Below are 27,975 nucleotides of genomic sequence, written 5' to 3' on the forward strand. Positions count from 1 at the left end.
ACAGTGTGAGGGACTGATGGTTTCACATGCTGCCCTATGTGTTCATGTATGATATCTGCACTGGGCCAGTGTTGGACTGCTTGTGGCTTTATAGACAAGCCATTTCTGCTTGTCATGGAACCCATTTTCTTGGTACCTTCACTGGCAGGTGAGTGAGGTTCAGCAGACTGCTTCGTGCCACACATCCCACCTCTGCATCTTGCCCTCTCCACCTGGAACCAAGCTCCAACCCCTCCTAGTGACTGTATCCCACTAGGAGAAATGGGGAAAGACCAGATAAATAATGTGGATGGTTGATCCACTGATGCCAGGTTTACTGCAGGTGACATGTGGTTGCTGCTATTGTGATCCTTTTGGCTTCGTTCTGGTGGCTAAAATTCCTGCTTTTGCAAGGTTTGCAATTCCTGCTTTTGCAAGGCTAAAATTCCTGCTTTTTGCTTCTGAATAATTTACTTGTTCCAAACACTACGTCTAGCATTGTGGGAGGGCCTGGTTTCATCTGCCCTAACTCAGGAGCACAGTGCTTTGGACTTTTTTTCAGACACTGTCATCTTTCAAGGTCAATTGAGCTTGAAAGCGAAAACAAAACTGAAGTTTCCAAAGAGAAACAGGCAGGGGCATAACTATAATAGGGCAAGGGGAGACAGTTGTCTGGGGGCCCACTGCCTTGGGGTGCCCCACAGAGGCAAGTCACATGACTGACTCCCCAGCCATGCACCCGCCCAGGCTTCCTTCAGTTGTATTCATCCTCCAAAATGGATGTGAGTGTTAAGACCTGGAGCTACCAGAACAGCATGTCTTTCTCTAATACCATTAACTGACTTGCATCATGGTATTTTGTTACTACTATTAAGCCTCATTTAAGATTTCTTTACTTCATGAGCTGAGCTTCAGTGAGCGGGGGGGCCCATTTTAAAATCTTGTCTCTGGGCCCACTCCAACCTTGCTACGCCCCTGGAAACAGGGTGTTCTGTCCTATCCCAAATGGCTTAATATGGGAATGGGATGGAGGAGGTGGGAACTACCCCACGATTAAAAGTCCATTCACTTCTGGGCTGGTTTTTCTACCAGTTGGCTTAACATGGGAATGGGATAGAAATCACCCCACCATAGGGAGTCCATTAATTTGGGTGGTGGTTTTCTATTCTGTGTCATATTTTTATTATTAACATAAATATTATAACTGGTGAGGGGTGTACCTGTGGATATATTCTGTGCAGGTAAAATTTTGTCAAGAAGAGCATAGCTGGGAGTGCAGTGGTTTGCCTTTACACAGCTGGGGGTAGAAATCTACCCCCAAATCCAGATAAGGATTAAATTTAGCATGCTGCTACTGGAGCTGCCATCATTTGTTAGACATTAGCAATAGCAATAGCACTTACATTTATATACCGCTCTATAGCCGGAGCTCTCTAAGCGGTTTACAATGATTTTAGCATATTGCCCCCAACATTCTGGATACTCATTTTACTGACCTCGGAAGGATGGAAGGCTGAGTCAACCTTGAGCCCCTGGTCAGGATCGAACTTGTAACCTTCTGGGTACAGGGCGCCAGTTTTACCACTGCGCCACCAGGGGCTCTTACCAGATGCTATCAGGGAGGCCATTATCTTTCCATCAGGTTTGGTCAGTATTGTACTCACTTTGGTATTGCCAATGATAGAGAATTTCAAGAAATCCGATTACAAGTTGTATATGGACAGATTCTGGTTTATCTTGTATCAGAGACATGCAATGGATGAAAAAACATATTTGTCTAATTAACTAGAAATGTAATGTAGCTTTATCACACACACACACACACACACACACACACACACACACATACACCCCCCCCCGAATAATTTATAACAGTCTGATGCTCCAAATCTCAAAGCAAACACAGAAATTTAAGGAAAGAGACCCATAGTCTCATATAAGTCCCATATAATACAAGTCCTATGTGAGACCCTATGGGTTTTATAACTCTAATTTGTCAGCCATCACAACTGCGTTTCAGATTAGAAAGAATGTCCAAAATAAATAAATAAATCCCCATACTACAAGTTTCTATGGGATAAACACTGAACAGATTTGCCAGAAGTAAATATATGGAAAGCAATGTCTACAGCCTCCCCCACAAACACATGTTGAAGAAAATCAGCCTACTTCTCAAACACATCACCAGAAATCATGATTGAAATAAAAATTTCTGCTGTGCTTGTTGCAAGCCAAGAGCCATCAACATGTGCCATTTGCTTTTGCTTTTCATAAGAGAACCTGTATCCTTTCCAAGTTGTATTTATGTACAAGATGTGTCTTTCATTGTGGCAACCTCACAAGCTGAAATGTGACATCCAAGCCAGGACAGCTATTCTCAGAATGCATCACATAACTAGTTTCTGTTATCATATGATGGGCTTTCCCCCCCATCACCCCCTGCTGATTGCACATTGCCCAGTTACACATGCTACTAAAGGCTGCAATCTGAAGCAAACTTACTTGGAAATATATTCCATTCAAATAAATGAGACTGACTTCCCAGTTAAATATGATTGGCATGGGAATAAAAGTCTTCATGGCTACCTCATAGTGACAACACTTGCCTTGGTCTGGAGGCATATAAGACCACAATCCTGCTGAAGCTAAGGAAGTCTGGCCCTGGTCAGTGGCTAGAGGAGCCTTCCTGGGAACTGTTCATACACTGCCTTGAGTTCCACAGAAGACAGGCAAGAATTAATTGTAATAATTAATTTGTGCTGTTATCATTTTCTCAGTGGCTGGGACTGTATTTGTATTGGAATTCACCATGGGGATGATTTTCAAATGACCATAGTCCTATTCAGACATTGGCCACATTCACACATTACAGGAAACCGGAGTTGAAGGAGCCTGAGGTTGAATTTCTTGTACATCTGAATGCTTGAAATCATGGTTTGGACACAAAAGTGACCCGCAATTTCTCTCCCGAAACTGCAATTTGAACCTTTAGTTTGTAGCAAGTTTTGTCATTTCTACCTGAGGTTTGCATTTGGAGTTGTTACATACAAATGCTGAATTGCAGTCCCAGCGAGCTCTAACCAAAGTTGAGGGAGGAAGCTCCTCCCTCACTCTGGCTGTGATTGGCTACTGGGCTGTCCCTCATTCCAGAAGGAAGCCCACACAACCAGTTCCCCCAATGAAGCTAATTCCCCCTCCTATCTGCAGTCTCACCACACGGTGGGGGGGAGGCAGTGGGACTGTGCACTGGACCCTCGGTTCTGCATTATGTGAAAATGCAGCCGTTATGTTGTACATGTGTATATAGTCCTTGTGTACAGATGTATATAGTCCTTCAAACAAAATACATGTTTTTGTTTGAAGGACTATATACAGCCCCCTAAGGGTACTGCTGCACCTATGTCCCATTACATTTGAATAGCTGCAGCTGTGTACAGTTCTGCACCCGTGTGCATGGGACGCTCATACAAGTGTTGAACATAACATTGGACTAGGGCTCTTGTTGCTAGGTGGTAGTGTTGTGTGAAGAGTGCGTTAGCATATAACAAAAGAAGCAAAGCCAACCTGACGTGTAGTCATTTCTACTCTGGACAGGTGGTGCCTCTCTGTCTTCTGCAAGGGGGATTTTGCACAGGAAAGCTATGCAGTCAAGATGACAAACAATTTGATGAACTCTTCCTATTGATAGCAGGTAAGATGAAAGATAGCTTTCTGGCAACTGATTTGCAGTAGGCAATTCACAAGATTATAGTCATTTGTAAGCAAGTGCCGTGTCACCGTACGTGGCGCAGTGGGGAAATGCTTGACTAACAAGCAGAAGGTTGCCAGTTCGAATCCCTGCTGGTACTATATTGGGCAGCAGTGGTATAGGAAGCTGCTGAAAGCCATCATCTCATACTGCACGGGTGAAGGCAATGGTAAACCCCTCCTGCATTCTACCAAAGAAAACCACAGTACTCTGTGGGCACCAGGAGTTGAAATCGACTTGACTGCACACTTTACCTAAGCAAGTGTCATGGAAATAAATGGGACTTCTAAGTTGCAAATGCTGATTGAATAAAGTATTACTTGACAAATGTGTGTAACCCTGTGTGTCTACAGCAGCTCCCAAAGACCCAAGAAACCCATGTGTCCTTGCGTCCCACCAGGGGGTACACTCACCGGGTTACAGATGATTTTGCATCTCTGCTCTGGGTACCAATTCACACAGTTTAGGAATAGTAAATTACTGAGAGGTTTATCTCTCCTCCGTTCTCCTTCTATTGTTCGGTAACTGCTTGAAGTGAGAAAGAATGATTCCTGATAGCTGCTTTCAGGACAAAACTACATGTTACACTAAGCCCATGACTGGAACAGATGTTTTCAGTTTTCACAACTTAAGTAGCAGCTGCCCAGTCAGAATCCACACCATAGTGAGTCGGGAGAGGAGTTTAACCCTTTGCTCCCACCTCTGTCCTAATCCAGAGTGGCTTTCCTGAGACTGCTATTTCCCCTTGGCAGCCATGGGAGCTCCCTACATGTGGGAAAACTGCAGCTAGGGGAGGGAGGTGATTGGGATTGTGGTAGCGGGGAAGGGGATAAAGCCCTCTCCCCAAAACCACAGCCTTGACTGGGCCTGCAGTGGCTGCTATTTGAGTTGTAAAAAGCAAGCACATCAGCCCCAATCACAAGCTGAGGACCCTGGCTGTGCTCATGGTAGCCCGGTGGACTTTGGAGCTGAGGGAAAGGTCAAACAAAATCATACTATTATTCAGACATTTTGCTCCTAAAGCATATTATTATTCAGACATTTTACTCCTAATTACAGCCCTGGGTCCTCAGGCAAGTGCTAGGTGTTTCAGAATAAGCGATTCCATGATTTAAAAAAAATGGTAGCATGAAGTTCATCCCTTACACACGAGAGAGAGAGAGAGAGAGAGAGAGAGAGAGAGAGAGAGAGAGAGCCCAGTGAGCTCAATGGAACTGACTTCTGAGTAACCATGCATACGATTGTACTGCATCCATATTTAGTAAGAAGTAAGCCCCATTGATTGTGGTGTGACATACTCCCAAGTAAGTGCGCATATGATGGGATTGAAGCTTTAAGCATATAGGCCCCATCTCTGGGTGAGGATCTGTCAACCTTACCAAGTTGGGAATTGACAAAGGACTCATCATATGGAAAGGTCATGCCTTCTTCTATTATTGCTATGCCTCAATGCCCCCAAACTTAAAAAAAAATAGCCACATTTTGTTCTGAGATTATACAGATTTCTCAGCTTGCTCTAAGTTGAGTTCCTGTTGCTCTTATTGGATCAATATTTCTGTAGCACTGTGTAGTATGCAAAATGCTGTACAATCTCCATATTGTCTGTCAGATTCTGAATAATCATTTAGGGAATTTTAACAATGCATGGCTAAGTTTATACTGAGAATGTTTTGCTAGATACTCAGCCATTATGGTTTTGGGCAGATGGAGTACTTCCTCCTGTTTCCCAGCCTAAATTCCTAATTCCTCCTACTCTAAAAAGTATTAGTTTCGCTCTCATCAATAATATGAAGTGAGAGCATTAGGTTTCAAAAATATTTTGTATTAAGGGCAACAAGATTTTTTAAAAATGCAGTCTATTTAGGCGATGGATAGGGTTCTGGATTACTTTTTATCCTCCAAGGGCCATGGAGGGTAACCTGCAAATGATGCATTTTAGCAAGAGAAGGAATCATAAACAGGGAAGCAGACCACGAAAATGGAGGAGGAAGAGGAGGAGGAGGAGGTGCAGCAGCAGCAGAATTGAGTGAGCTTAGTCTGTCAGTGGGAGACAAAGTCCTAGGGATGAAGACAGAAGCTAATAGTCAGCCTAATAGTTTCCTGTCTGCAGAGTTGACGTTGCAGCATTCATTTTGATATCCACTAAAACCACAGGAGGCAACTCTGGTTTGCTTCTTTTTCAGTTCACACTTGTAGTCTTTTTTTTGTTTTGCTATTTTCTTGTGTTTCAGTTTCCAGAACAGAAACTTGTTCCTTTAAATAAAGTGGGGCGGGGGGGGGGGGGGGGGCGTGTAGCAGGTAGCCTAGGATTAAAAGCTCAGTCCTGGGGATAGATGGGATCTTTCCAATGGGTTTACCCATTTGTTTAATATTCAGCAAGAAGGAACAAGTTTTAAGCAAAGGCCAGCTGATTTTGAGTCTAAGATTAGATATCACAACCAACTATTTAAAAACCTCTGATAATCAGCAAGATTTGGACAGATTGGGAATTAGCAAGAACAGCACATGAATGTGAAAGCTGGCTTTGCCTTTCTTTTTAGAGTATAATCAGAGATTTGTTTGGTTTGGTTTTTTGTTTTTTTATCACGCATGGAGAAGATGAAGGATGCTAGATTGCTTGGTTGTTAGAGGAAGCTCTAGAAATCTTTAACATATGGTAAATGATAAAGGCCTTCTGTGAAATGCTGATACTTAATATCTTCAGCTTCCACTTAGATGAACTCAGGCTTAGAGAATGAAAATTCTTTGAAGAAAGAAGTATTGAAGCAGCAACTTACTTTTCTAGCATCAGGTACAGTCACTGGTGTCTAAAGGGAAGAATATGACCTCGACTCTTCTAGCTCTCTTCTTGTGTCAAAGCAGAAGACCCAACTAATATATCTCATCCCTCTGTGTTGGTGGAAGCCTCTTTCCTGTACAAAAGACACAGTAGCAGATATACATATCTGCTGTGCCTTACATATAATACTGTGCCCAAGAACAGGGTATGAGCATTTGTTCCATCCTTCCCGGAACTCCACATGCTGCTAGAAAAGGAGGAGAGGCTCTGTGACTACTAAGGATTACGTAATTGCTGCAGTGATGGGGCCCCTATTCCTGATGGGAAGCTCATTGCTACAGCAATTATGCAATCCTTGGTAGTGATGGAGCCTCTCTTCCTTCACTAGCAGGATGCAGGGAGTTTGGGGAAAGATGGAACAAGAGGGTTCATCTCACCTATGGATCAGCAGGGTGCTGCATCGTATATAAGCCACAATGGGGTTTTTTTTAAGAAAGAAAGAAAATAAGACATAAGGCTTGCTTCCTCCCTGTAATCAAGGGAAAGGCAAAGGAACTGTTGGAACTACTAGTCTTTTCGAGGGCTGATTTAGTGCCCTCAGCATTTGGAAAAACTAGTCTCAAGAGCCCCAGGCCTGTTTTTAAAAGTCTGTTGCCGCATTTTCTACATAGGACAGAGCAGCTGCTACCGCTGCTCCTACTCTCACTCCCTGTAGGTCATACATAAGGGGGGCGTTATGCTCTTCAAGGATAGGAGCTGGTTGGGAGGGTGTTGCTGGAGGAAAGGGTGCTGCTGGCAAAATTTTCTGAGCAGAGAAGAATTTTGGGTACTGGAAGAACTCATCTCTCCTTGAAGCTCAGCTATTTTGAACACCCAAAATTCTTTTCTGAGACCAAACCTGGAAAGTTTTTGCCAGCATCACTAGTCATTACACCTACACAAGTAGTTCAGATCCCTACAACAACTCCTCTTTAATGAGGTACTGTCTGTCCCAGAGGTATTCTTTTCAATTACCTTCAAATCTAGCAGCACAGTCACGAAATGCATATCCATTCTGTCCAGGAAGGAAGTGTTTGGGGAGAGCACATATGCACGCACACATACACGCACCACCATCTGTGAGCCTCTACTTTAAATCCTACCCCAAATTCCACTTTACATACAATTGGGACAGATCTGTCTTTAAAGCTGCCCCTATCAGTAGTATTAGTAAATTTATTACGGTCCTAAGACCAGCTTAATAAAGCTGCCCCTATCACATGCAGCTTGGCCCTTAGATTACCCCTCTCAGTAACTGGTTTTTCAGCAGTTAATTTCTTTAAATTCAGTGTGGAAATTAGTGTGCATTAGTTCACATGGCAAGAGTTGTGGAGATGACAGTTGTATTGCTTTGGTAACTGCTGGTGGTGGTGGTGGTGGTGCTGGTGATATATTTGATAGGATTAGGCTTATTTCCCTCTGAATATTTTATTTGTGGAACACATTTGTTTTACAGACTTAGACTAAGCACATTTTTCTTTGTGCTTACATTACCACTAATGCAAATTCATTAGTAATCTTAAAAAAAAATCAGCTCAAAACTAGGCAGTGTTCCCAGAGCCTCAGTTTTTATTTTTATTAACCCCTGCTAACTGGGCAAAGAAGCACCTTTTTAATGTGGTGATTATCTTTATTTAGCAGGGGGAGAGTAACTGGCCCTATCCACCCCCAGCACAGTACCTTCAGTGACTGTTGCTGGTGTCTATCTTATGTTTCTTTTTAGATTGTACTTATTATTTCTCTATGTAAACTGCTTTGAAAATCTTTGTTGAAAAGCAGTATCTAAATGTAGTAGTTGTTGTTTTGTTTTCTCTACCAGGCAGCAAGAACACACAGTGCTTGTCTTAGCATCACTTCTTGTCTATTCACAACATTTTGCTTAATATCAAAGGATAGTTTATGTTCAGAACTCAGTATGTATTTAATCCTTTCTATCCTTTTAGACTGTCTTCATAAGAATTTCTTTGAATTCAATTCCTGTGTGAAGCAATGTCAATTCCTGGAGCAGTGTCAATCCTTGGGTGAAGTCATCATACCATTTCCTTCATTGTACTATGATTGATGTCATAAACGTTCAACAAGCAGACTTAGAAATAGGCATGGATATTCAGTGCTGGTGTTCTAGTATGCAAGTTTAGTAAGCAGAATGCAAGATGGGTTGCTCAAGAAACCATTTGTAAAATTGTTAGTATTGCACACTCAATATTATTTATTAATTATTTAATTAATTATTTTTATTTATTTATTTATTTATTTACACGGTCAGACAGATGTTATTGACTGGTTTGTTTTATCCAGACATCGAGTCCTTCCCAAGGACCTGGGATGGCTGAATTTTATTGTCAGTGTTGTTGCTGTTATTATTATAGATATTGTTGCAGAATATAGGCTGTTCCCAGCAAAGTTGCTTTTTGTAATTGGTTGATCGTGATTTCTGTGGCCCCTATGGTGTTGAGGTGCTCTTCAAGGTCTTTTGGAATTGCACCTAGGGTGCCAATTACTACTGGGATTATTTTGGTGTTCTTCTGCCACAGCCTTTCAATTTTAATTTGTAGATCTTTGTATTTCAATTTGTAGATTTTTGTATCATCATCATCATCATTCTCATCCTCCTCCTCCTCCTCATCATCCAACATGGCAGGCAGCCCTTCATTGGAGTTAGGGACCCACCGGGCTGCTGCCCACCTTGAAAAGCTGTCCTGATGGCATAGCACAGTGGGGCGGCTGCAGAACAACTGAAAACCACTTCTGGGCAGCCATGCCACATGCCTTCCACAGCAAGCAATGGAAGGAATGCTATGTGGCTGCTTGGGAGAGGTTTCAAGATGTTCTGCAGATGCCATGTCACACTACACCATCAGGGCTGCCTTTCCAGTTGTACAGCAGCCCCAGCAGATCCCAAATGCAGACAGAAGGCTGCCTGCCATGTCAGCCACTACTACTATTACTGCTATTATTTGGAATATTTATATAGTACTTTTCAACAAAAATAGATCTCAAAGCAGCTTAAATAGCAAAAGAAATAAGAAGCAAAAGAAGGAGAAAATGGTTCCCTATCCCAAAGGAACACACCACCTAAAAACAAACACAAGAGAGACACCAGCAACAGCCAATGGTGAGACTCTGTGCTGGACTGAATAGTGATAGTGCCGCCCCCCGCTCAATAGAAAAGAGCCACCTCTTTAAATGATGCCTCTTTGCCCTGTTATCAAGGGTAACTTGAAGGGGGGGGGGCGTTTAATATCAACAAGGGTAGTGTTGGATTATTTTTCAAACTGTATCTAATATGTGCATTTGCCCATATATGAGCTAGAAAGCACTCTCAGTTCAGAATTATGTGTATGGTACATATGTCGGAGAAATTATTTGGCTCACTGTCTTCTTGCATAATGTTTTGTTTGTGACATTTCCTGCATCTGCCATCACACATTTTCTGTCGTTTGGAAGGCTCAATGTTTCAAGCTTGTAAAGTAACTTTCCTCATATGATTGACCAGTGCATTTTAGAACCTTGGTTTAATGTGGTATTTTACAGAGTTGCTTTAATGTCTGCTGATATCAAGGCCCAGCTCCATCACAATATTCTGCTCACATACTGTAAGGCAGCTCTCAGATAGCACCAGTTTGCACAGAAAGAGGGCCGGTTCAGAGGTACAGGATAACTGCAGTTAATTGGGGAAGAGGTTGGAACTCTATTACATACAAATGCATGAAACTGCAGTTAAGTGTAAAAAGATATCTCTGGCTTGCCTTGCCAAACTCCAGTTATAACCTTCAGTTACATCTGAGGTTTGCTGCCAACAACTGAGGTTTTGCCGCCGAAGCGTTACGCGCGACTGCTGACTTGCCATAACTGCAGTTTTGTGCCTATTCCAAACAGCAGTCCAAGAAGTGGCACTTTCACTGGCCGCCTCTTGGAGATTCAGCCCCTCCCCCACCACATCCTTCCCTCTCTTCCCTGTTCTTTCTGGAAATAGTGATGTGGGCTGTGAAATTTAAAGAGACACAAACCTCCTACTAATTCCTGCTGCGAGGCACTGTAAAGCGTTTTGTTTCGCAGTAAAGTAAAATCATTATTTCCTATATCGGTTGTGTTTCTTTCCATTAGAACTGGGGAGCTCCCCCTCTCTCACCTGGGCCATGGCAGGGAGGCAGGGGGTGGAGAGTACGACCACTTGGGCTCTCACTCCCTGCCCTGGACTGCTGCATTGCTTGCTTGTCCTCTCTTGCTGCTGCTACTCCCACTCAGAGGATGAGAGGAGGCACCATGCAGGCTTCCTGCACTTCATGCAGTGTTGGGGCTGTCACCCTGCTTCTCTCCATGCCCACACTGAACTCTGAGGGAAGGGCTGAGTGAGCATGCACGGAGGCACAGAGGCATTGAGAAAAGTCGTAAGAGGAAATGAGGAAAAGAGGAGAGAGAAAAGTTTACTGCCTTGCAATAAACAATGGGGAGAACACAAAGGGACTGGGGGAAAGGACTGCATTGAATGGCTCTGTCAGTGTGTCCTCTGCTGCTCTACTGTTGCCTCCTTAAAAAGCAAAACAAAGTAGCCAGAAGAACAGGAGGAAAAGAGGAGAGAGGAGGAAAAGTTAACTGCTCTGTGGAGAATCAGGAGGGGACCTTGCATGTCGTGTTCACCTGATAGAGTCGCCAACTGTCTTGCACGGTGTGGGACGTCCTGACTTTCAGCGGGGGAATGCTTGTCCCGTTCAAGACACAATTTCTCCTGCTTTTTGACCATGATTTTATTTTTTAAACTGTGGGGGGAAGAACTTTTAGAGCTGCTGCTGAATGGCGGCAACAAGAGCTCTCCCAGCATCTCCCAAACCCTGGGAATGGCTGCTCCGGGGTGGGCTGACAGGCAGCTAAAAGAATTAAGAAAAGCACTCCATCTCTCAAGCACTGACCATGACGCCACTGCCTAAAATCGCCCATCTACCTCATTTGGAGGAAGGCAGTAGGGATGTGTGAACTGGTTCAACTTCAAACCAGTTCGAATTCAAAGCAGGGTGGTTCAAAGGTTCGAATTTGAACCAGACCAGCCATCAGGTTCGAGCTGCAGGTTCGAATTTGAACCAAATGGGGTGATTCAATTTGAACTAGTTTGAACCAGTTTGAACCTCCAAAGGTGGGTGGGGTGGTAGCTGACTCCCTTGGGTACCTACCACCCAAACCCCAAAGCAATCAGACATTTGTACGATTTTTAATGAATTTTTGAAATTTATATTTATTTTTTCTCATAGGGTATAAAGGGACTTGAACCATCTCATTATTCCCTATTGTGGAGCACCCATGTGTGCCAACAACCACACAACCCCCAAAGCAATTGGACACCCCCATGATTTTTTATGAATATTTGAAATATTTTTAATTATTTTTCTCATAGGGTATAATGGGACTCAAACCAGCCCATTATCCCCTATTGTGGAGCACCTAGGGGCACAAATGTGGGGTGGGTAGTAGGAACTCAGTGCTGCCTACCACCCCAAAAACCCCAAGGCAATCGGACACTCCTCCAATTATTGGTGAATTTTTAAAGTATTTTTGAATTCCTCATAGCGAAAAATGAGGATTGCAGCAAATGTATAGCTTCACGTCGGGGAGAAAGGGGTGTCATAGAGCAGAGTGTGGTGGGTGGTAGTGCCCAAGGGGGGCAAGGAAGCGACCAGAATTATTTGAAAGGAATTGGGCAAAAGGCTGATTTTAAAGTGATTTTTGAAGTTTACGCGTCTTTAAGGGTTTTCTCCATAAAGAAGCATGGAGGTGTCAGCAAGTGTATAGTTTCACGTCGGGGGGGGGAGGGGTGGCCTAGAGCAGAGTGTGGTGGGCGGTAGTGCCCAAGGGGGGCCAGGAAGCTATCAGAATTATTTGAAAGGAATTGGGCAAAGGGCTGATTTTTAAGTGATTTTTGAAGTTTATGTGTCTTTAAGGTTAGCAGATGAGAGTGGGTTCATGGTTTGTCATTGAAAATCTTATATGCTGCCAAAGAATCTACACTCAGAACACCTCAGAAACAACAAAACCCAGTACCCCATGGGTAAGCAACCCATGGGGGTGGTTGGCACCCTCTGTGCACTAGACCACCACTAACTCTGGGCCACCCCAGCACCCCACAAGTGGCTTAAAGGTTTTTCTCCATAGGGAAGAATGGAGGTTTCAGCAGCCCCATAACTGCACTTGGGGGGTGCTGGGGTGGCCCAGAGCGAGGGTGCCAACCACCCCCATGGGTTTCTAACCCATGGGGTACTGGGTTTTGTTGTTTCTGAAGTGTTCTGAGTGTAGATTCTTTGGTAGCATATAAGGTTTTCAATGACAAACCATGAATCCACTCTCATTGCTAACCTTAAAGACACATAAACTTCAAAAATCACTTAAAAATCAGCCCTTTGCCCAATTCCTTTCAAATAATTCTGATAGCTACCTGGCCCCCCTTGGGCACTACCGCCCACCACACTCTGCTCTAGGCCACCCCTTTGCCCCCGACGTGAAGTTAGACATTTGCTGACACCTCCATGATTCTTTATGGAGAAAAACCTTAAAGTCGCATAAACTTCAAAAATCATTTAAAAATCAGACTTTTGCCCAATTCCTTTCAAATAATTCTGATAGCTTCCTTGACCATCTTGGGAACTACCACTCACTCCACTCCACTCTAGGACACCCTTTCCCCCCGACATGAAGGTATACATCTGCTGCAATCCTCATTATTTGCTATGAGAAATTAAAAAATAATTTTAAAATTCACCAATAATCAGTGGAGTGTCCGATTGCCTTGGAACTTTGTGGGTGTCAGGCACCCCTGGGTGCCTACCACCCACCCCACATTTGTGCCCCTAGGTGCTCCACAATAGAGGATATGGGATGGTTTGGGTCCCATTATACCCTATGAGAAAAATTAAAAATATTTCAAATATTCATAAAAAATCATAGAGGTGTCAGATTGCTTTGGAGTTTGCATGGTTGTTGGCAACCATGGGTGCTCCACAATAGGGAATAATGGTCTGGTTCAAGTTCCATTGAACCCTAGGAGAAAAAAATAAAAATAAAATTCTAAAATTCATTTTTAAAAAAACTGTACGAGTGTCCGATTGCTTTGGGGTTTGGGTGGCAGGTACCCCTAGGTGCCAGCTACCACCCTACCCATTTTTGGATGACCAAACCAGTCCAAACTGGTCCAAACTGGTTCGAATTCGAACTGAACCAGGGGAGGGGTTCGAGTAAAACCAAAATCGAACCACCCCCTCTTGGTTCAAACCTGATTCAAATTCGAACCGAACCGGGCAAACCGGTTTTGTGCACATCCCTAGAAGGCAGGGCCCAGGAAGGGAGTCCTTTGCCCACCCTCTCTTCAATTCCCTCCTCCTGCAGTCAGTCCGTAGTCAGTGACTCCGTGGTGAGTGCTTGAGAGATGGAGTGCTCTTCTTAATTCTTTTAGCTGCCTGTCAGTGCTCCCACCCCAGCCAACCCTGCCCTGGAGCAGCCATTCCCAGAGTTTGGGATGCGCTGTCCTGTGGCTTTAGAAGTTTTTTTTTAAAAAAAGACAAGCCCTGGCCCTAGGTGGCCATGCCCCCGCCGGCCCCCTTGAGTCCCTGTCCCGACTTCAGCCAACGTAATGTTGGCAACCCAAGTTCAGTCTCCTCCTCTCTGCATTTTATGGAGGCAGCAAACCTTCAGCCCTGGACTCATGTGTGATTTGCCCCGAGCCCCTCACTCCCCAGGGAACCCCCTTCTGGAAGATGTCCCCCTCTGCTGCCAAGTATTAGTCCCAAGATCCACTGCTTTGCAGAAAATTAATTAGAATAACATAGCTAGGAGCAGAGTGAGGAAAGGGTTAAGCTGTCATCCGCCTGAGGAAGCTAGGGAATGCAAAGGACACGCCCTCCTTGAGATCGCTGCCATTTGCTGCCACTTTGCTGATGTGGTGACACTTTGCCCACAGCCAGGCAGTGGAGCTTGCTGGGATGTCAGGGAACTGGAATTCTGTAGGCTACACTTTGGTGAATATCTGCTGCATGATTTGGCGTTACAAATTGAAGCCTGGGCCGTGCTTAACTCCAGTTAACTCATACGTCTGAATGGGGCCAGGCAGTCATGTTAACTGAGGATAGATTTGTGGACAAATCCAGTTTATGGGATTGTCCTTGAGCAAATTACATGAATGACCCATTCTGATAAAGATATTTTCATATGGTGCAGGAGGCACAGTGTGAAGATGAAAAGCTATGTAAGAACTGGACTTTGAGGTCTAAACTAAACACATAAGCAGCTCCTGACTTTAAACAATGACAGAAAAACCATGTACAGCTGCCAGTTTCAGCAGAAGAACCAGGTGGAGAAGGCTGGTTAAATTTTTCCCATCTCAGTGTTTGACTATTCAAAAGTACCTTCCTCGAACTGCTTTATTCCCTGCAAGGGAAAATATATGTGGATCCCACATACTTTCCCCAACAGGTGAATAAGTAGCTGGGGGGCAATTCTGATCAGAAAAATGGCAGGAAGGAAAGGGTAAGTCCCTTTCAGTCCCTGACAGTCCTTCTCCACTGTCATTCTTTCCCTCACAATCACAGACTGCTTTTCAGTTTAAATAAGTTAGGAGATTGTTCATGCAACTCCAGTGTAACATCTAGTTTGGCTCAAGTTCATATGAAACTGACTTGTACGAAGTCAGATGATTTTATATATCTGGTCCTGCATTGTCTACTTTAATTGGCAGCAGCTCTCCAAGTTTTCAAATGGAGGTCTTTCCCATCTTGTTACCTGAGGCCGTCTTACTTGGATTAGAGATTGTACCTGGAAACCATCTGCAATTCTGCTACCAGTGATCTATGACCTCTCTCCTAAAAATCACCTTGTTTTTAATTTAAAACAAATCATTTTGTCAAAAAAGTAATACTTCAATCTTCAATAGTGCAATTAATCAATTAAAGTAGTAATCATAGATTAAAATCTGCCTCTCCCATATTGCTGAAACTGACAACAAAGGTTGAAATTCCAGACTTGGAATTCATGAAGGACCAGCCACTATACAGGACAGAGATATACCAGGGATATTCCTTCCTGTACTAGATTTGATGAAAAAGAATGCTAAACTTGAAAATGTTTAACATGATTACAGTCTATATCCATTTTTTTAACAGTTGTCTCCCCCACTCTCAAATTTTATTCCTTCCCCTGCACATTTTAACACACGAACCAGTGTTGCTCAAGATAATGTGCTATTAGCACAGAATGGGGAATCAGCAGTGAGCTGGTTAGGAATTGAACTGAAAACTTTGATGAGCACCAGTTAGTCTAGTTGGAAACACAATTATTAGCTGACCTCCTTTGACTGGGCAACATGATATATACACAGTTAGAATGGATAGATACAGAATAGCTGATGAATTTGTAGTTTGAATGGGCAACTATAATAATGAACACTATTTAGACCAGATGGATGCATAATAACTATTTTACATTGAATCAGAAACATGAGGAGCACCAGTTAGACCAGAGAAATGAACAATAGCTAGTCACTCTCTGTGCCCTTCAGTGGGAACCTTGCATAAATAAACCAGGTCTTTGCATCGTTAAATGGAATACATTCCAGTATTGCTGGAATCCAAATTAGTGTGGGAAATTATAATTTGGAAAGTCATACTCTTGTGAAAATTGCATACCTGCTTTTTCAGTGTCTTGTACATGTGATGTCACTTTTGAACAAGGTAGAATTATCTGCAGCAACAAGGCGGCAAGTTTTGCACATCCCTAAAACTAAGAAAAGGCAGAAAAGCACAACAGCAGTAGGTTCCTTGTTAATTATGATGTTGTTATTCAGCCTCCATCATACTGAACACATCCCATACCTTAAGACATACCAGCAGAATGAGAATCCAGAAACACAGGTCAGGAGTGGGGGGAGTATCTCTATGGATGCAGAATCGTTAGCAATGAGATCTAAACAGATCGTGTAAAGATGCTGAAAAATCTCCTGGGATCACCGTGTGACAATCTCATAATAATTTCAGATTCACATAAACAGAATACTTGTCCTTTGAATAAATAATAGTTTAATTACACTGGAGAAATAAAATATGGTATGGTAGTAATACATAGGTAATATTACAGAACTACTATTTCTCTATAGGTAGTTTAATGGTAGAAGCTACTTTTAATGACAGTCTTACCAGAACTTGTGTACAAAGTAATATACAATTTGCCAACAGAAACATATTGCAGCAGTTGCAAGGATGTTACCAGCTCAAACAAACATCTAACAATACAATATACTTCAAGGAGAAAGTAATAATGTTAGATTTACAGACATTAAAAGAGATAGGCTCTCCACTTGGAAACAATGGAAATAAAAACCTACAGAAATCCAATTTTGCTATTTCATATTATCACAAGGAAAGACTTTCCTTTCTCTGACATTGCATCCCTGGAAACTTTTCAGATGTCACAGCAACTTAATTGTTCTATTCTACAATTACAGACTTTTGTTAGGCCACTGCTTGTATAGCTGACATTTTAAAATGTTTTGTTTATTTTATTTACATACATTCAACCCTATATCGTCACATGAAAGGTTTTGTTTATCATACAAGAGGCATTTTAATCAGTGCAAGAAAAAGAAATCCATAGTGATTGCACAGCATTGAGGAGGTAATATACAAATATACATTAAGACTGTTGAGAATCTAACTTGCACATAATACAGATGGTCTCTGGTACAGATATACACAACATTTAAAGTTAATAAATACACAGAACTGTTAACCACGGAGCTACTCATTTTATGAGAGTGGGTGGTTGGCTATGAAGCAGCGTGTGGATAAGCTGCTAGGCTATTACCAAGGGAACATGGACAATTGGAAATAGCATAGCCTAAAGGAAGGTGGGTTTTTTTCATAGCAAACCTCCCTAAATGAAGAAAGCCACTTGTTCATGATGCATGAAAACATAAGAATTGCCTTGGTGGATCAGACTAAGGTCCATCCAGTCCATGTTCTGTCTCCAGCCATGGCCAGCTGGATGTTTCTGGGAGATCACAAGCCGGACATCAAAGAGTTGGTAGTCCCCCCCCCCCACTGTTTGTCCCCAGCATCTGTTTATCAGAGGTCTCCTGCCTCTGAAAACAGAGATAATCCATTTAGGCAGTGGTAGCTGATGAGGTATGCAGAAAGCAGTAAACAGGCAGTGCCCCAAAAGGATGGGTAGGCCATGCCTTTATCACAGGACAGGCATGGAGGCAAATGAATCAGGAGACAGACTGCACAGCATCCATTTGGGCAGTTGGTGGTGAATGGCCAGCAGTGCCTTGCATGCAGAGGGCCAATGACATCATCGGTCTGTATCACACAGCTAGCCATTCACTAGCACTGCATTTGCATCATGCTCCACAAGCTGCCCTCTGCCTCACCAGGTTCAACTGGGCACCCATGGCAATGGTGCAGGACCCCGTTCTTTTGGGTTGCCACTTGGCTGTGGTAACTGCCTACTGTTTCTTGCCCCACCTCAATGGCTATCTTCACATTCAGATATCATAGTTGAATGGCTATTGCTAAATGGAGTCTTCATGCTCACAGGCATCATACCTCTTAGGACAACCCCCTGCTCACCAGGCCTCTCAGTGCAATGAGTCCTTATGGGCATGGGTGCTTCAGTGCATATATGCAGGGGGATACATGTGTGGAACACTCCCCTGTCGCCTCCACTGGAATACAGAATCCTGTTTACAGTAGAGCTACATGAATACACTGGATAACACAGCCTACAGGTATGCTCTGGTTTGAGCTACATGTATGCTCTGGTTTGGGACAGACAGGTCAGCTTCCAATGTTTGCTGTCATCTTCGGCGCAGAAAGAAGCAGACACAGGAAACAGAATTGTGGACTCCAATGCTGTGACAGGTGGGTCACAGCATTTTATGGGCCCCAGAAATGATAGATGCAGAAACCTAGATTTTAAGAACACTTGCAGATTAACTAAACAGATTAGGAGGTGTGCTACTGTTCCACAGCAATGACAGTGAAAGTGTCTAAGTATACTTTTAGGCACTATACTATAAATAATAATACCTCTTGGTTGGGAGGGATGTCATTGGAATAGTGTGCTGATTTCTGGCACCTGCTAAAAGGGATTAGGAGGAGCTGTGCCTCCCCTTCCTAAGCATTTGCATAGCCTTGAGTTCTGAAGCATGGTTAAAGTACAACTAACTTAAGTACAGTATCTAACAGCCATTATATTTAGCATACATTTTGTAGGGACTTCATAGCCAGGTCAGCTGAGAAATGGTGTTTGGCCAACACGCACACTTAAGAGAGCTCCCCCCCACACACACACTTAAACTCATATATGCAAATGAAATACATTGATGAATGCATGATACTATTTCACAGGATGTTGTTTCTTATTATATCAATAAGCACCATGTTTAGTGCCAAGACAGCCCCATTGTCCCATAGTTTGTTTTTTTTTAAATCACATAAATTTAAGAGCTTGGATACATAAACAAAAACCTATACAGTATGCATTAAAATCACAAGAAGACGGTTTCAAAAATAGATCTTGAAATATTTTTTCTTTGTACTTTGGGTCTCCTTTTCTCCAGAACTGATTCAGATAGAAGATGTACTACTGTTAGAGGAAGAAAGAAGTTTCAAACTAAGGATGGCTCAGTCCAGTCCATCACGGGCACAGAGACTGCACATGAAGGGATCCCATAGGGCAGGGGTTCTCAAAATGGAGTTCAAGACCCCCACGGGGGCCCCAATTTGAGTTGTCCAAACAACTCAGAAGGGAGCTGTCAGGAGAGCAGGGGCCTTACCCAGGGCTGTCCTTAGGGCATGGCAAGCAGGGTGACCACCCTGGGCCCAGCTCTTTTAACTCCCATTAGCATTAAACGGAAGGGGCCCCTCACTAGCTGATTTGCCCCAGGTCTCTTACCCTGCCAGGGCTCTCTAAGGACAGCCCTGGCCTTACCTGACATGTTCAAGGTGTGGAGACAGTCAGGGATGATGGGAAGCAGAGAGAGACAGAAGCCCCAAACTACTGGTTCCTCTGCTGCTCACAAAACCAAGGGCAAGCACAGCAGTAGCACTTCTTTGGCTGATGGGCCAGGGGAGAGTTCCCTCTTGGGAGACATTTGTTAGAACAAATCCATGGGCGTAAGGAGCATGCCTGCAGCCTGAGGATGATGTCCTGCCAGTGGCTCCTTCACCCCTTTTGATTTCTAATCATGCATGCAAAGCATGTGTGTACCACAAGCCATGCCCCCTGCATCTGATCTCAGGTGCAGGGGGTGGGGCCAACACTGGGGACGGGGCCAGTCAGCCTCTACAGAGTTTCCCCAGTCAACGGTTTGTTGAATTGCTGGCTGGGAGCTCTTTCCCCTGCCCCACATGCCTTGGAGAAGCCTAAGCAGTTCTTCACTTTACGTTCTCGACTGGCTCTCTTTCTGAATTTTGGCCCACAGTGCAAAACTGAGTACAAAGAATTAAGTGAGAAAGCCCTGAAAATACTGAATCCCTTCAGCTGATTCCTACTTGTGTGAGTCAGAATTTTCAGTAGTTGCTGCTATAATGAGCAAATACCTAGTAAAAATAGTTTGGAGCCTGAAATTAGACTGGCAGTCTCAAACTTAAAACTGTTTGAACAGATCAGTAGGTGCAAGCAAGCTCATCCTCATTTAAAAGGCACACATGCTTTACTTATCTCTACCAAATCAAATCAGTGGCTGGCATCCTGACTAACAAATTGTGTGTACTCCTAACATCAACAAAGCACTAGCCCCTGCACTCATCTGCATGCTTTCAAAGTGTGGGCATTCTTCCTCAGCAACATGTTTCTGGTCTACACATCAATAGTCAGGCTGTCAGCCAGTAGCTTTAAACATGTGTGTGTTTGTGTGTGTGTGTGTGTGTGTGTGTGTCACATAGCTTTATATATTATTTTAGAGGGTAACAGTATCAAAATGTTTGAGAACCTCTGCCTTAGGGCATAATCCACATCCTATTTCTCACTCTCACTCCTCCCCATACATGCCACATAGCCACTCAGTGCATCAGAGGACTGCACATTCCTTAAACAAACAGAGTGAGAAAAACTGGACAGGGCTATAGGAGGCTAATGCAAGCCTCCCATTCCCAGTAACAGTCTGGCACATTGCAGAAGAAAGGCAAACAAGATCCTGCCATGTTCTACGAGAATCCCTCTGCACACAGAAGCTGCACCCTTGTGACCTGGATTGAGTCCAGAACACTCAATAACTTCCCTCTGAAGATACCTAACTAGCTACTGGTTTTTACTGTAAAAATCATGATGATAAAAGTTTCCGACTCCTTTTGAAATTAGCACAATCTGATCAATCATACCATTTCAAGTGTGTATGGCAGGTTCAATGTACCTATGGAGGAAGCCTGCCCGTAAGGGCTTACTCATTCATTTTAATGGAGAGGGCAACTCTGTCCATGAAAAGGATAATAATGGCAAAACTGCCCTCAGTTGAAGTCACAGGAAACTCCCTTGTGAGAGGGTTTCTTGGAGAATATTGGAGCACACATTAGAACTATGGATTGATTTAAAAAACAAACCTTGAATGGAAATAACTGAGCCCTTCATGGACCATGCTACATTTTCCAGGATCAAGCAACTAAATGCCTCTATCTTACATCCAGTCCAACCTCACCAAGAAGGTGTAGAAAGTATTTGCCAATAGACCGGGCAGCTTCACCTGAAAGGAACTGTTATACCTCTCAAGTGACTGGCTAAGGGTCAAACTAGATGTGATGTTTATCATATTGTTTTGCCCTGGGCATTTGGTTTTTTAAATGTCATTGCACCCACACAGGGGGAACTGGAATTGGGGCTACAGTTTTAACTCTTTGTCCCCACCATGGTTCTGATCTGAGTGCAGCTGCTCTTTGCCCTGAGAGGGAATTCTCATTTGGCATGAATGGGAGACTACTTTCCAGGAGAAATAGCACTCATGCCCCTTCCCCCAAATCTGGATCAGCATCTTGGTGGGAACAAAGGGTTAAAGTCTCACTCACCCACATCATGGTCCTAAATCTGGATTGCTGTCCTCATAGCTACTACTTACATTTTTTTAAAAAAAAGATACCTTGGAACCAAACGATCTAATTAATGACCTAATTTAATGACCTAATTAAGTTTGGCCCTAACTTGCAAGGCTGAACTAATCAACAAGTTGAGACCTCAACTGACTTGAGGTCTCAAGTCAAGTCACATCTGTTCCTCTGCATTCGGTTACCCAATATACAATGAGTGTAAAATGCACTCTCTCCTATTTACACTCAGAATCTACTGCTGATTTCATATAGAGGATGCAGAACCTTATCTAATGTTAAATTTTGTGAAGCTATTATTCTTGACAAAGAAGTAGTGAGAGAGGAGTTATTAAACTACTATTTTACCCAGAGCTGACTGACCCACCTACTTCACTGGATCTTCTCTATTAAAAGAACTTTGCATAAGACAGCTCCTAAAACACATGCATTAAAGACAAGATGTGCCTCTTCCATTGCCCGGTAATTCACAAGCTTGATGCTTCTCTAGATCACTGACCAGGACCAAGAAGGAAATCTCCACTGTCTAATGCTAGCAAAAACTCCTAGGTAGTGAGTGAGGAAGGATTTTCTTGCTTATATTGCAAACTGCTTGTGGCATATGTTCTTCCATCTCCTCCCCTGCTTTACAAAGAAGTCAGATTGATCTCTAACATATATGTGACTGGGTTTTACTCAACCCCTCCCTACCCGTCTGGCAGTGTATTTTGAAGCAATACTTTATTTTTATTTATATACCACCCATCCTAAAGCAGTTCAGGGAGGTTTACATTAAAAATTCAAACCATTTAAAATGCAGAGTGGGGAAAACAGCTCTTTGAAACAGATCTGCTCTGCTGAACAGGGTGGACTCTCTGACACTTTCAAGTCTGCCTTGCCTTCCAGCCACAGGGCTGCCTTCCTTTTCTTCTGCCTCAGAACTCACCTCTGAGGATTCTAAATACACAAGGCTGCCTTAGTCAATATCCTCTTACCCCAAGCCATGTCTCCCCAATCAGGAGCTTCAGTTCTTGGCAGGCTACATTCTATCTGCACCCTCAGCAGTATTTTGACTAGATGACTAGATGATGAAATGATGTTAGCTTTGTCTTTTCCTGATCTGTAATGGTTTCTGTTTCCATGTACCCATTATTGGCCCAGACATACAGCTCCACATGCAACAGTAGGATCTGCATATACACACCCACACAAATACAGCATTAGATGCATCTCCCAAAGTGCCCCCTCAGAAACCTGGCTCTGTACTTAGACTCTGACCCAGAGTAGGACCCATACACTGTCCTGAGTGCAGGATGCAGAGATTCAGAATAGAAAAATGGTTATAGGCCAAATGAGTGCTCTTTTGCATGATCAGCATCTAATTAAGAAGTGGGTACTAACAAGGAACCCACCTAATGGCTCAGTGGGGAAATGACTTGACTAGCAAGCCAGAGGTTGCCAGTTTGAATCCCTGCTGGTATGTTTCCCAGACTATGGCAGCACCTATATCGGGCAGCAGCGATATAGGAAGATGCTGAAAGGCATCATCTCGTACTGTACGGGAGATGGCAATGGTAAACCCTTCTTGTATTCTACCAAAGAAAACCACAGGGCTCTGTGGGAGCCAGGAGTCGACACTGACACGATGGCACATTTTACTAACAAGGAAGCTTGCTTCCACAAGTGAATTACTTTTGCTGAATCAGGGCAGCCCTGTTCTAGCAATAAGGATTGTAAGGCTTAAATACTATTCCTTTTAAATGTTTGGAATGTCAATTTTTGCCTCTTGCATCCTTAATTCTGGCAGAGAATGGGGATTTGGAGCACTTAACCTTGAGAGGCTTCAACTATGCTCTGATGCTTTGGTTTAGGGGCTCTTCTCTCCACCCTGCTACTAGAGCTTTCCTAAGAAGCCTGCTTCTGCAACTGGAGTGGGTGGAGGCTAGGCCCTGGGCCTTTAAATTGCTCTACTTTGATGGTCTGTATTTGCATTTCAGGGCTAGAAGGGCCGGATTCTGACAATTCTGAATGCCTGTTTTAACTTTCCTCTGTTTGTCCAAAACACCATTCATCATCTTCTGATTATTCTTGTGGTTATTGTGGATAAATGGGTTTATGTCCTTTACTAATACTGAAATATTATTTTTTTCCCCTTTAGTTATCAGTTTGGGTTTTCAGAATGGATTTGCAAATGTGCTCTGAATCTTACAAGCTGTATTTTCACTACTGATTGGTTGGAAGAACTCACTTTTAGAAACGGAATTCAAGTGCAAAGAGTGCAACAAGAAATACAAGGAAAACATTTGGTCACAATTTCTTATCTTAGTAATATTAATGTAACCCACACTTATTTAGAATACGTACACAATACACACAAGTACATAGATCTTATTTAAGGAGATATATATATATACACACACACACACACACACATACACTGTTTAAAAGTCTAATACTAATACTTTATCCTCTTGTTACCGAACACTGATGTTTGGCATCTCAGGCTTGAAATCTATTTAAACCTGGGACTTAGGAATGCCACACATTTCAAGTATACATCACAGCGATGACTTTGTACATTTTGAATTGGACACATGCTGTCTTCTGAGATCGAATGCTAGCAGAAACAGACTAAAAAAACCCCAGTTATCAATTAAAGAAGCCCCTACCTGAAATCTTCCTTTTGGGTAATGTTTGTATTCAAACGATTTCCCACAAAAAGCCAACACTCTACAAGACAACAGATGGCCCCTTGAAAAATACAGTTTTCTTTTTTAGTGTGTTTGAACCAGTGTATTATGTTCCTTTGTTGCTGTTATTCCCATATTTACATGAGTTTTATACTTAATTGGGATTTCAAATGTGAGCAGAAGAAATACAAAGTCTTTCCTTTTAAGTTCACTAAAAAACCACTAAGAATGTAAAATTTTCAAAATACCTCATAGGAATTCTTCAAAATATGGGAAGAGTTTTCATGGGGTGGAGGGTGATACATCATCACATACTTTACTTTACTTCCACACAAGTCTACCTAATCACTTTGGTTAGACAAATATCAGTAACATACAGTGAAACATCATACATCTCACAAGACATGGTACAAAACTTCTACAATCCAGTACTGCCGCTTTTGGGGAGGGGGAATGAAAACCTAGTTACAGACAATTAACATATTTCACGTTGGAAATAAAACTACAATTTCAAATTTTATTTCTGTTTTGATTACACTGTTGTACATGTCTCAATTTTCAGTAAGGTCCCCATGCGTACATTTTTTCTCACTGATTAATGTGGTGTTTTGTGCATAATAATAGAATGTAGCTATTATTATTAAATTAGCATTTTGCCAAAGGAAAACCATATTCAGACCATAGTTTACAACCTTATTTGTAGAACTTGGAGGTGGGGGCTACTGCTCAGGACTCATAAAAACAGCCACTTTTTTAAAAGAATGAGAACAAACTTTAAAATGATACATTTGAGAAAACACACACTTCTGAAGTAATGAATTTCTCTTGATTTCTCTTACTCTCTTGTTCTCTCATGATGCTGAGAGGTCTTTGTTTTACAGTGCCTCTGCAGTTGTGTCTGAGGAGACAGACATGGTCACTTTGGCAATCTTAACTGTATTTTTAATACACTTTTCAGCAGCCTTGTGGACATTACCTGGATTGTTAGCATGTCTATGCTGGCAGTCAGACTCCAAGCTATTATCAAGAGGCTGTGCAGTTCCTTCACAACTTGGAAACATGCTCCTGAAAGCATGTCTCAGGTCCTGGCTCCTGAGAGCATAGATGATGGGATTCACTGTGGAATTCAGCAGACAGAGCATGCTGCAGAAGGCAAAGATAGTCTTGACAAGCTTGTTCATCTTCCCGAAGACATCATAGACCATAATTGCGAGTAGAGGACCCCAGCAGATGATCAAAACCACAAGAATGAGGACCAAGGTTTTGGCTAACCTTATGTCCATACGTGTTTGCTCAGGCCTAGTGATCTGCTGCACTTTCCCATCTCCCGAAGTGTGAATTATTATGCTTTTTTGAGTGCCACGCTGGAGCATTCTAACAGCATGGCTATGGGCTTTCCACAGTATATACATATAGGCATACACAATAAAAAGCAAAAGTACAGTGGTGACCCCAATCCAGAACAAGAGATAGTTCTCATCAATTAGTGGAAATATATCTGAACAAACAGAATTGAGTTTTTTGCAGTTCCAGCCCAGCAGAGGGAGGACAGCTATTACGATAGCTATGGTCCACATCACACAGAATGCTACAACAGCCTTTGGTCTGGTGACAATCCTTTTGTAAGACAGGGGCCTGTGTATAGATATGTATCTGTCTATTGCCGTGAGAAAAAGGCTGCCAACTGAGGCAGTGAACGAGGCTGTAACTCCACCCAGTTTGAACAGGAACACATATGGACTGTCCTTCCGATGAAAAACATGAAAGTCAACAAAACTGTAGACAAAAATCACACTGCCCAGGAGATCAGCAACTGCCAGGCTGCTGATGAAATGGTAGGAAGGTCTGCAGCGAAGGCTTCGGGAGTGCAGGATGACAACCAGGACAAGAAGGTTTTCCAGAACTGTGAAAGTGCCCAGGGTAAGAGACAGTACTGCAATGGCCAGCTGCTGGCTCGGGTTCAGAATCATAAAGCACTCCATATCCATGAAGTTTTCCCCACATTGTATATTCTCCTCATTCTCCTTGAAGGTGGACAGGGTCTTGTTGTAAAAATCTGTAATATTGATTTGATCCGATGAGTGCACACCCAAGATGGCGGCATCTTCTCCTGCAGTCATTTTTGATCGGAAATCACCTCGGAAGGAAGAAAGAGGGAATTTTTGTGGGTAGTATCCTAGCTTGGAGGCCATGTCGCTTTTAAGATCCTCGTACTGGATATCGTTAGAACCCATGTAAAGAAGGTCTGTCGTAATTGTTCTGAAGGTCGTATCTGCGAGGCCATCTAGGACTGACTTCATAACCCCAGATTTCAGTTATACGCACTGGGGGGGAAAGTGTGGGAAGAAACCCTGGTGGAAAGGGGAGAAGACCAAACTTAATTAAATATAAGCAAAGGTAGAATAGAAGCCAAAAAAACAATTTACCTGAGAAGTGTCCAATAATCTCTCTCTCCCTTCATCTATCTAACATTGGACATAATTTTAAATATGCAACAGATGGACATTCATTCAGCTGCAGGATGCTTGAAATACAATGCATGGTTCTGCAAGATTTTTCTGGCTGAAAAATTAGGGGGAAACTGTTAGAAACTATTTTCATTTTATTTGGACTTTCTATCTGGGTCTGTTAGATACATGTTCTAATCTAGATTTTTCAGAGGCCACTTCACAAGCTGATATTCCATGCATTTAAAAATTTGGTCACACCACTGGCTGCTGCAAAAGATTAGCACATATTTTAAATGGCATTTTAAAAACATCTTGACATGTGCAGAGCTGCTGATAATGGTTTCCTAAGGTTTCCTGTACTAATGCAGTGGTTAGTAGAAGCGCATGGACTTGTCAAGCATAAATCCTGCCAGACTAATCTTATCTGCTTTTTGATTGGGTTGATAGCTTTGTAGATTGTGGAGATACTATGGACATAATTTATCTTGATTTCAGCAAAGCATTTGACGAAGTTTCCCAAGATATTTTGGTTAGCAAACTGGTCAAATGCAGACTAGAAAACAATACTGACTGGTGAATTCCCAAATGGCTGAAAAAGTGTATTCAAAGAATGCTCATCAACAGTTCATCATAAAACTTGAGGGAGGTTTGGAGGGCTGCTGCTGGGCTTTGTCCTGGGCCTGGTACTCCTCAACAATGTTGTAAATCAGTGATTTACAAGGATATTCTCACCAGATTTGCAGCTGCAACAAACTTGGGAGGGACAGATTAACACCTCAGAAGCCAGGAATAAAATTCAAAATGACCTTAACAGAATATAAAACTGGGATGAAACTAACAAAATGGGGTGGTTCTCATGATTGCCAAGAGCAGGTGGGTGGCGGGGAGGCAGTGGAGGTGGAGAAGGCTCCAAAAAGCTTACTTTCCCTGCAGACGATTGCAGGACTGGTGGTGGGAGCCATGAAGCAAGGAGCAGGGCGGAGGGATCCGGAGCTGGAACTTGTTGTTCCAGCCCCCAGAGATTCCACAATGCCCTGCACGAGTGCATAGTGCATTGTGGGGATCCCCCCAGCGAGTGCTTCAGCCATTGCTGGCACACAATCAGATAAACAGGGTTAAGGGAGCGCTTGCTTCCTTGGCATCATTTAAGAGGCGGGCTTCCTTGGCAGGTTTGCCGCCATGGCACTGCTCCCACTGGTTCTCACAGGCAGCCTAGCCCAGTCTTGGCTGATCGTGAGAA

General features: G+C 42.9%; 1 protein-coding gene across 4 annotated transcripts in view; it reads right to left on the bottom strand.

The window, feature by feature from the left end:
* Positions 1-16,580: 16,580 nt before the first annotated feature.
* The window catches only part of CNR1 (cannabinoid receptor 1), a 67,562-nt gene continuing 56,167 nt past the window's right edge, over positions 16,581-27,975 (bottom strand). For 3 of the 4 annotated variants that reach the window (XM_053287312.1, XM_053287307.1, XM_053287308.1), the window contains exon 2: positions 16,581-26,636. In XM_053287312.1, coding sequence (XP_053143287.1) covers positions 25,161-26,585 — 1,425 coding nt within the window. In that variant the 5' untranslated portion in view covers positions 26,586-26,636 and the 3' untranslated portion in view covers positions 16,581-25,160. The remainder of the gene's footprint in view (positions 26,637-27,975) is intronic. The other variant, XM_053287309.1, reaches the window with a different exon arrangement.

This window comes from Hemicordylus capensis, chromosome 1 (assembly GCF_027244095.1).
Source record: "Hemicordylus capensis ecotype Gifberg chromosome 1, rHemCap1.1.pri, whole genome shotgun sequence".
NCBI classification, from domain to species: domain Eukaryota; kingdom Metazoa; phylum Chordata; class Lepidosauria; order Squamata; family Cordylidae; genus Hemicordylus; species Hemicordylus capensis.